This window comes from Rhinoderma darwinii, chromosome 4 (genome assembly GCF_050947455.1).
Source record: "Rhinoderma darwinii isolate aRhiDar2 chromosome 4, aRhiDar2.hap1, whole genome shotgun sequence".
NCBI lineage: Eukaryota > Metazoa > Chordata > Amphibia > Anura > Rhinodermatidae > Rhinoderma > Rhinoderma darwinii.
In genome coordinates, this window is record NC_134690.1 from 151,710,820 (window position 1) to 151,721,035 (window position 10,216).

The 10,216-nt window shown below is 42.0% G+C and overlaps 1 protein-coding gene across 6 annotated transcripts in view; it reads left to right on the forward strand.

Moving 5' to 3' along the window:
• The window catches only part of LOC142759494 (anosmin-1-like), a 97,698-nt gene extending 88,008 nt beyond the window's left edge, over nucleotides 1-9,690 (forward strand). For all 6 annotated transcript variants that reach the window (XM_075861700.1, XM_075861703.1, XM_075861704.1 and 3 more), the window contains 2 exons: nucleotides 1,693-1,819; nucleotides 9,435-9,690. In XM_075861700.1, the coding sequence (XP_075717815.1) occupies nucleotides 1,693-1,818 (126 nt within the window). In that variant the 3' untranslated portion in view covers nucleotide 1,819; nucleotides 9,435-9,690. The remainder of the gene's footprint in view (nucleotides 1-1,692; nucleotides 1,820-9,434) is intronic.
• Nucleotides 9,691-10,216: the final 526 nt, after the last annotated feature.

Genomic DNA, 10,216 nt, shown 5'->3' on the forward strand with positions numbered 1-10,216 from the left:
TACTATTCCGTTGTTCTGCTCCTTCAGAGGACCGGTCCAGTCCAGAAACGCGTTGTCGTTCCAATAAAGAGTAACTTTGCAAAATACTTCAGAGAACCCTTTCTTTTTCTTCAAAGCCTGGTGCTGATACCGCACATTATACTGCATCTTTTACCCATCTCTTTAACACAGCCCTTTCAGCTCCTTCTATGAGTGGAATCCCCAACCAGAGCATTGCCGACGCGCTGGCCAGGGATTCAGCTTCAGGAGGAGCCCCTGACGTCACTATCCATATATGGACAGTGATGTCAGGGGCAACCCCAGAGCCATAGTCATGGGCAGAGCGCTACTAGCACTCTGCCTGAGACTCCTGCTCTGCTCCTGACATCACTGTCCATATATGGATAGTGATGTCCGGAGCAGAGCTAAAGTCCCAAGCAGAGCGCTAGTAATGGCTCTGCTCCGGGACTCCGTCTCTGGGGAAGCCCCTGACATCACTGTCCATATATGGATAGTGATGTCAGGGTCAATGCCAGAGCCAGAGTCCCGGGCAGAGCGCTACTAGCACTCTGCCTGGGACACTGCTCTGCTCCTGACGTCATTGTCCATATATGGACAGTGATGTCAGGGGCAACCCCAGAGCCAGAGTCTCAGGCAGAGCACTACTAGCACTCTGCCTGGGAGTCTGTAGCCTAGTAAATGGCAAAGTAGGACGCTACCTTCCTGCTCTGCCATAGCGTTCAATAGTATCTGCATCCAAAGGACGCAGATTTTATTGAATGTGGCGTCGCTACCGCTGTAGCAGCCTCAGCGGCTGCTAGCAGGGCCACTGGGCACAGGCCCCCTCATGCCGTGGGCTCCCTTCAGAAGCAAAATCCACAGCAAGAGTGTCGGCAGCGCTCTGGCCAGGGATTCCACTCCTGAAGGAGCCATGATGGCAGCGTCAGCACCCGGCGGCCGAGTGGGCCCCCTGAAGGGCAGTGGGCCCCGGCCGTTCGCCGGGTGCTGATGCCGGACCTGAATGTGATGTAATACAATTTGGATTATATATTTTAATTTATTGTTTTGGACAAGTTTTTTCCTCTGTGTTTCTTCCCTCTTTGGTCCAATTGATTGAGGAGGTGCCCAGGTTCACTATAAGAGAGAATATTTTTGTAGGTTTCATAGTGCAATAAACACTCACAGCTGGTTATAAATACTCAAAGGGGATTTTTATATACAAACATGTTTTAAAAACAGGCATTTAGAAAACATAAATTCCACGTGTCATCCACCATAGAAACAGCCCAACTAGAGTTTTGTCTGGAACTACTTCGTCCGGCCCGGGGCAGTCATTCCATGCGAAACTCAAGTTGGGTTGTTTTTATGGTGGATGCCACGTGAAATTTAGGTTTCTATATGCCTGTTTTAATACTCGTTTGTGTGTATAATAGAACCCCGCTGTGAGACTTTATTGCACTATGTCCGTATTATATTTCAAAGCCCAGTAAATATGCTATACATAAGAACTTGCATTGAAAGTACAACGATCAGCTGTGGGGATTGACCCCATACCTGGAACCAGAGGAGAAGGACTACTATACTATATCCTTTTTAATGTCAAACCGGTGGAGCGCATTCAGCTTTACGCTGCAAAAATACTTTTTAATCTAATTGTATAAGCCTTATGTTTACATTACACATGATGAAATCATTATACAATTTGTGTTGTAGACTCATAATTTTGTGAATATTGATGACCTCAAGCCCTCAACATTCTACCACGTTAAAGTCCAAATAGTCGCCGTCAATGGTTCATCTGCAGAGAAAACCTTCCTCACTCCTGCATTGGGACTGTAAGGTGAGTAACTAAGTTTGTAATTTTTCAGTGTGCTTTGTTAATGTAATCATTATTTTTTTATGGAAAGGACATTTTGATTGAACTGATCAAAGTTTGCCTGAACATATATGACTGGTCCACTGTTTCATAAGTCTTCCCCATTACCTTTAAAAGGAATATTCCCTAAAATCAGAAAATAACACGCAAGGCTAAGCTCAATCCATATCGGGCATTACTTTCAGCGGCAAGCATCAGACGTATGAATTGGTATTCCTATACAATTACATATGTCTGCTATATACTCCCATTTTTTAAAAAAAACGTACACCGCACGGTCCATTTTTTTACTTGGTTGTTTGGAATAAAATATAGTCAACTATTCAGCTAACTCAAAGGTTTACTGGAATATACCGGCCAAGCGTATACCGGCCAAGCCACTTCTGGTATACATCTGGCTAATAGAAGCCTATGGACATGTTAGCCGTATATGTCGAGATAATCACCCAACATATATATTGAATGTAGTGGCAAAATCAGTGAAATTTTAACCTAAATATGTCTTGATTTTTCCTCTCTTGTAAAGTGTAGTGACCAGCCTATTTTGACCCTTAGTGACCAAGCGGTTTTTTTTCAGCAAAAAAAAAAACAGCAATTCCACCATTCCTCTTTGCATAAATAATATAAAAATTTTATAGCATTAAAAAAATCCCTTTCAAAAGTTTACATAGCCTTTAAGTTTTTTACTACTTTTGCGCAACAAAAACACTTTTTTTTCAAAAAATATTTGTTTTTGCGTCTAAGAGCCCTCAAATTTTTATTTTTCCATCGACATAAGCTGCATAAGGGCTAATTTTCTTGTGAGAACACCTGCAGTTTTTATTGGTACCATTTTGGGTACATACAGTGGAGGAAATAAGTATTTGATCCCTTGCTGATTTTGTAAGTTTGCCCACTGTCAAAGACATGAACAGTCTAGAATTTTTAGGCTAGGTTAATTTTACCAGTGAGAGATAGATTATATTAAAAAAAAAAAAGAAAATCACATTGTCAAAATTATATATATTTATTTGCATTGTGCACAGAGAAATAAGTATTTGATCCCTTTGGCAAACAAGACTTAATACTTGGTGGCAAAACCCTTGTTGGCAAGCACAGCAGTCAGACGTTTTGTTGTAGTTGATGATGAGGTTTGCACACATGTTAGATGGAATTTTGGCCCACTCCTCTTTGCAGATCATCAGCTTGGCTACTCGGATCTTCAGCTCCCTCCATAAGTTTTCGATGGGATTAAGATCTGGAGACTGGCTAGGCCACTCCATGACCTTAATGTGCTTCTTTTTGAGCCACTCCTTTGTTGCCTTGGCTGTATGTTTCGGGTCATTGTCGTGCTGGAAGACCCAGCCACGAGCCATTTTTAATGTCCTGGTGGAGGGAAGGAGGTTGTCACTCAGGATTTGACGGTACATGGCTCCATCCATTCTCCCATTGATGCGGTGAAGTAGTCCTGTGCCCTTAGCAGAGAAACACCCCCAAAACATAATGTTTCCACCTCCATGCTTGACAGTGGGGACGGTGTTCCATGGGTCATAGGCAGCATTTCTCTTCCTCCAAACACGGCGAGTTGCGATAATGCCAAAGAGCACAATTTTAGTCTCATCTGACCACAGCACCTTCTCCCAATCACTCTCAGAATCATCCAGATGTTCATTTGCAAACTTCAGACGGGCCTGTACATGTGTCTTTTTGAGCAGGCGGACCTTGCAGGCACTGCAGGATTTTAATCCATTACAGCGTAATGTGTTACCAATGGTTTTCTTGGTGACTGTGGTCCCAGCTGCCTTGAGATCATTAACAAGTTCCCCCCGTGTAGTTTTCGGCTGAGCTCTCACCTTCCTCAGGATCAAGGATACCCCACGAGGTGAGATTTTGCATGGAGCCCCAAATCGATGTCGATTGACAGTCATTTTGTATGTCTTCCATTTTCTTACTATTGCACCAACAGTTGTCTCCTTCTCACCCAGCGTCTTACTTATGGTTTTGTAGCCCATTCCAGCCTTCTGCAGGTCTATGATCTTGTCCCTGACATCCTTAGAAAGCTCTTTGGTCTTGCCCATGTTGTAGAGGTTAGAGTCAGACTGATTAATTGAGTCTGTGGACAGGAGTCTTTTATACAGGTGACCATGTAAGACAGCTGTCTTTAATGCAGGCACCAAGTTGATTTGGAGCGTGTAACTGGTCTGGAGGAGGCTGAACTCTTAATGGTTGGTAGGGGATCAAATACTTATTTCTCTGTGCACAATGCAAATAAATATATATAATTTTGACTATGTGATTTTCAGTTGTTTTTTTTATATAATCTATCTCTCACTGGTAAAATTAACCTAGCCTAAAAATTCTAGACTGTTCATGTCTTTGACAAGGGGCAAACTTACAAAAGCAGCAAGGGATCAAATACTTATTTCCTTCACTGTAGAACTGTTTGATTTTTATTGTGTTTTTTTGTAAGGCAGAATAAATAAAAAACAGCAATTCTGTCCATTTTTTTTAAATTTATTTTTAAAAGACATTCACTGCAGGTTAAATAGTATAATAGTCTTATAGTTTGGGTCATTACGGACACGGTGATACGAATTATGTGTAGATTTTAAACTTTTTGGGGAATAAAGCATTAAGTGAGGAGAAAAAAAATGGGTTTTTATATTTTTTTTACTTGGGATTTTTCATTTCATATATTAATAACTTTATTAATCTTGTTATTGGGGTTAAAAGCCCAGGATTGGAGGTAACTCTGATCCCAGCCATTAGAGCAGGAGCGCCGGCTGAAGTGACTTTTTAGAATAATCTGTCATGTGTGTACACGAGGAATAACCCTATTTCTGGCAATTATATTAATTGTATTTTTTACTTTTTAGCAGTTTTCCTCCCTCTACAAGCTCTATTTCTAATTTTCAGTAGTCTCTGAGATAGTCGGCGGAACATAACTGCTTTCATGTCTTTTATACACTGCACATAGAGAATTGAAGAATCCTGCTCTCCTATCTTATTTATCACATATACAGAAGCTGCAGCAGCATGGAGGAGATTATACTGTACATTAGTAATGAGCAATGTAGCTGAGAATCCAGCACTGGGGTAAGACAGCAATGCTTACCAGGAAGCTGCAGCACACGTCTGTCTGTCTGTCTGTCTTCCTTACTCTGCTCCTGCTCCCCCTCCCTTTCTATAGACTTCTATGAGCAGGTTGTCTGTGTCTCCCTGCTCCCTCTTCCCCTCTCCATATACTATTGGTAGACAGTGAAGAAACTCACCACCACTATCGGCAGTCCATTTCCTCTGCTCTGTAACTATAGACGGATTTTGCTTGACAACAGGGGGTGGACTGGTAGATTACAGGAAGGGAAATACCTAGTGGCAGTAACTTTACACAGAATTTACATGGATAAAACTATAACATTTTAACCCCTTAATGACCAGGCCATTTTGCGCGTTATTGACGAAGGATTATTTTTTGTTTTCTCACGGTCGCATTCCAAGAGTCGTAACCTTTTTTTAATTCTGTCGACATAGCTATATAAGGGCTTGTTTTTTGCGGGACGAGTTGTATTTTGCAATTGCACCATTTTTGGATGCATATAATATATAGATTAACTTGTATTAACTTTAAATTAGGAGAGAATTGAAAATAAGCAGCTATTCCAACATTGATTTTCACGTTATAAATTTACGCCGTTTACTATGCAGCGTAAATAACCTACGTTTGCACAATAAAAACCCTTTTAGAAAAAAATTACTTGTTTTTGCATCACCACATTCCAAGAGCCGTAACTTTTTTATTTTTCATTCAATGTGGCCGTATGTGGGCTTGATTTTTGCGTGCCAAGGTAGTTTTCATACTACTTTGGGGTACATAGGACTTATAGATTAACTTTTATTTTATTTTTTATGGGGGGAATGGGAGAAAAATAATTTTGACGTTGTTTTTTGCATTTTTTTTTTTACGCCATTCATCCGGCAGTTTAATTAGGCTGGGTTCACACGTGGCGGAATTTCACTTAAATTCCGCTGCGGACACTCCGCAGCGTTAATCCGCAGCGGAGCCGTTTCTGCATTGACTTCCACTTCTATTTAGAAGTGTTCGTTTAGACGATGCGTAACATTCCGCTGCGGAGCATAGGCTGCGGAGCGGAATTTGGTGTCCGCAGCATGCTCTGTCTGTTGCGGAGCAGTGGCGGACTCATGGCGGAATTTCTCCATTGACTTCAATGGAGATTCTAAGTTCCGCAATGAAGTCCGCAGCTGTCATGCACATGTCATGTGTGCTGCGGATGCGTCTTGCTTTTTTGCCATGACATTTCTTCATTCTGGCTGGACCTATGTATTTCTAGGTCTACAGCCAGACTGAGGAAGTCAATGGGGCTCCCGTAATGACGGGAGCGTTGCTAGGAGACGTCTGTAAATAGTCACTGTCCAGGGTGCTGAAAGAGTTAAGCGATCGGCAGTAACTGTTTCTGCACCCTGGACAGTGACTACCGATCACAATATACAGCAACCTGTAAAAAAATATAAGTTCATACTTACCGAGAACTCCCTGATTCTGTCTCCAGTCCGGCCTCCCAGGATGACGTTTCAGTCTAAGTGACGGCTGCAGCCAATCACAGGCCAAGCACAGGCTGCAGCGGTCACATGGACTGGCGCGTCATCCAGGGAGGTCGGGCTGGATGCCGAAAGAGGGACGCGTCACCAAGACAACGGCCGGTAAGTATGAAATTCTTTTACTTTCACTAGGGAAAGTGCTGTCCCTTCTCTCTATCCTGCACTGATAGGGAGAAGGGAAGCACTTTTCCCGCAGTCCGCAGCAGCTAGTCCGCATCAATTTACTGCACATTTTGTGCAGATCCGCAGCAGAATCTGCAACGCAGATTCTGTGCGGCATTGATGCGGACAGTTGCGGAGGAAATCCGCCACGTGTGGTCATGCCCTTAATGTGTTCATTTTATTGTTCGAGTCGTTACGATCGCTGGGATACCATATATATATATGTGTGTGTTATTTGTTTTGACACTTTTACTAAATAAAGCTAGTTTTATTTTATTTTGACTGTAATATTATTACTTTTTTTCATAAACTTTATTTAACTGCTTTTACATTTATTTATTTTTAATCCCACCAGGGGACTTCACCATGCGATCTGCTGATCGCTTATATAATGCTTTGGTATACTTAGTATACCAAAGCATTATTGCCTGTCAGTGTAAAACTGACAGGCAATCTATTAGGCCATGCCTCCGGCATGGGCTAATAGGCAGATGCTGAAGGCAGATTTGGGGGCCTTTGTTAGGCCCCCGGCTGCCATGGAAACCTGACGGCGCTGATGGGGTGACAGAGAGAGCTCTCTCCCTCTGTCAAACACAACAGATGCTGCTGTCGCTACTGACAGCGGCATCTAATGGGTCAAACTGCCAGAATCGGAGCGTGCTTCGATTTGCGACTGGAGCCAGGCTGTGTATAACAGCCGTGCTCCTGCCGCTTATCGCGTGGGTACACTGGAAGTACCCACGCGATCAGAGGACGGATAAATTGGTCCTTTTGCGGGAACTAGCTCCTTCACAGGACGGATATATCCGTCCTTCGTCGTTAAGAGGTTAAAGGTAAGTTTACTAGTAGTGTGAATACTGCGGATTTTCCACAGCGGATTTTGTTGCAGAAAATCCGCTGCATAATACAGTAGCAGCAGAGTGGATGATATTTGAACAAATCTCATCAACATGCTGCATAAATGATAAGTGGAAAAAACTACTAGAAATTGAACTGCAGTGGGTTTTTTTAAATCTGTAGCATGTCAATGGTATTTGCGTAATCACTCCTTTTTTGTTTCAGAGTTTTCCCCATTGAATTCAATGGTAAGGTAAAACCCGCAACAAATAACAGATGTTGCAATTTTTTTTTGCCGAAAAATTTGCGGTTCCGCAGAAAAAATCGCAACTCAGGAAAAAAACATCTATTATTTACCCGGAATTCTGTACTTCTTCGTCCAAGCCGGCCTCCTGGGATAACGATTCATCCTAAGTGACTGCTGCAGCCAATCACAGGCTGCAATGATCACATGGAATGAAACGCCATCCCAAGGCTGCACAACGTTGGAGGCAGGACGTCGGAGGGACGCGTCGCCATTGTAAGTATTTCCATTCATTTTTTTTCATTGCAGGATTTCCGCAGCGGACATTGAGGGTGAAAAGCTGCACCACAATTTGTTGCAGTTTTTCATCCAGAATTCCCTGCGGCAACAGAGCGCATACGCTGTTTACCTTTACGCAGCGTATCCGCCCTGTGTGAACTTACCCTAACAGTAAGTAGATTACAAAGTTGATCTATAACAGGTATACTATTAGATCAGCATAAGTTGTTTGCAAAGTTAAGTGTTTATTTAATGACTGCCATAAAAATGCACATAAGTGGTCATTAAGGAGGTTAATCTATCCAGATGTTTCTTGGGTCTGTTTCCAAAAAAGTTGTGTGGTCAATGCCTGCCATTACATCTTCTACAGGAATTGTAACTCAGTGTCCCCCATACTTCTTAATTGGCAGACGTGCTGTCTGCCTAGTTACACAACAAAACATTTCGTGCTCCTCTATTAATCTATAATCAGGAAGATTTGGCATTATGGACTGAAGGCTAGATGAAGTCCTATTAGGTTCACACGGCAACGCCAAATACGTCTGAAATTACGGAGCTGAATTTCAGACGGTTTGAGAAGTGCACGCGTTTTTCGCGGCGTCCATTACGGCACGTAATTGGAGCTGTTTTTCAATGGAGTCAATGAAAAATGGCTCCAATTACATCCCAAGAAGTGACATGCACTTCTTTAAGGCGGGCGTCTTTTTACGCGCCGTCTTTTGACAGCGACGCGTAAAAATACACCTCGTCTGCACAGAACACCGTAAGACCCATTGAAGTCAATGGGCAGATGTTTGCAAACGGTTTGTAGCCGTTTTTTCAGGCGTAATTCGAGGCGTAAAACGCCTGAATTACGTCCGTAAATAGGGCGTGTGAACATACCCTAACTGTCTGAAAGGAAACCAGTTGTCTGCTAGGAGAAAGCAATGAGCTCAGTACATATATCTCAGATCCTGAAGAACAGGGCTTTGTTGAAACACCATTTTTCTTTGTGTACAGAGCATAATGTATAAAGCAGAGATCTTTTTGACTGTTCATCCTTAAAAGCAATTCCCTGTATAATGGTTTAGGGTCAGTTCACACAGAGTTTTTTGATACATCTTTTGACACGTTTTTTTGACGCGGAAACCGCGTCGGAAAACGCACCAAAAAACTTCAGAAAATGACTCGCATGAATTTCAATGGGAGGCAGAGGCGTTTTTTTACCGCGAGCGGAAAAACCGTCTTGCGGGAAAAAGAAGTGACATGCCCTATCTTCAGGCGTTTACGTCTCTGACCTCCCATTGACATCAATGGGAGGCAGAGAAAGCATATTTCCCGGCGTTTTTGCCCGCGGCGCTCAATGGCCGCGAGCGAAAAACGCAGCAAAAAACTCTGTGTGAACATACCCTTAGAGTGTAAGTGTAAAATGTAGCTATACTGTGTTATTATGTTTAATGTGTCATTATTCTCTTTTTTCAGGTGTATGGAACTTCCAGAAAAATAATATAAACATCCATAACTTCCCTTGCTAGAAATTAGCAATACATATAAAAGATAAATAATAGAATAAAGCCATGTGACCATTGTCAAGAAAACAAGCAGAAAGGTTCTAATTCTGAATTAATTCTCTAGACAAATCCATCTAATACATATAGTAAAATGCAAATACGTCTGCAAGTATGTTTATCATTCTACATATACAGATGATATGTTTAATCTGTACAGTCTATTTTTTAATTACCTTTGAATAATGTTTTGTATATAGTCATTTCTACATTTTGTATTTTAATTTATACTTTATTCATTAAAAAATATTTATAGCAAAAAATCCATTGACCGGTTAATGACTATGCAAATATCTAGTCTGCAAATGCTCGTTTCTTGAAATGTACAGGCTAGGATTATAACATGGACAAGGATACCACATGCATGACAATCGTCAGTTGAAGAATATTTCAACCATTTCCCATAATTCATATATGTAAAACAAGCCTGGACAAATCATAGCCAGGTACAGAAGCCAGCTCTAAGGTTAGGAGCCATAGGAGCCAGCAAAGGAATTTTGTAGGGCCAGATCCACAGAACCAGATTGAGGAGAAACTGATGCACATTTACAAAAAAAAAAAAGAACAAAAATATCCAGCAACCAAGGATGTGCAAGCCTTGAGGTTTTGCCCCCTTCTTCCCTAGTAGTCAGAATAGAGTTCTCCTTGGTAGTGCCCCCCCCCCCCTTCCACTCTAGTAGTAAAGATTGTGCCCTT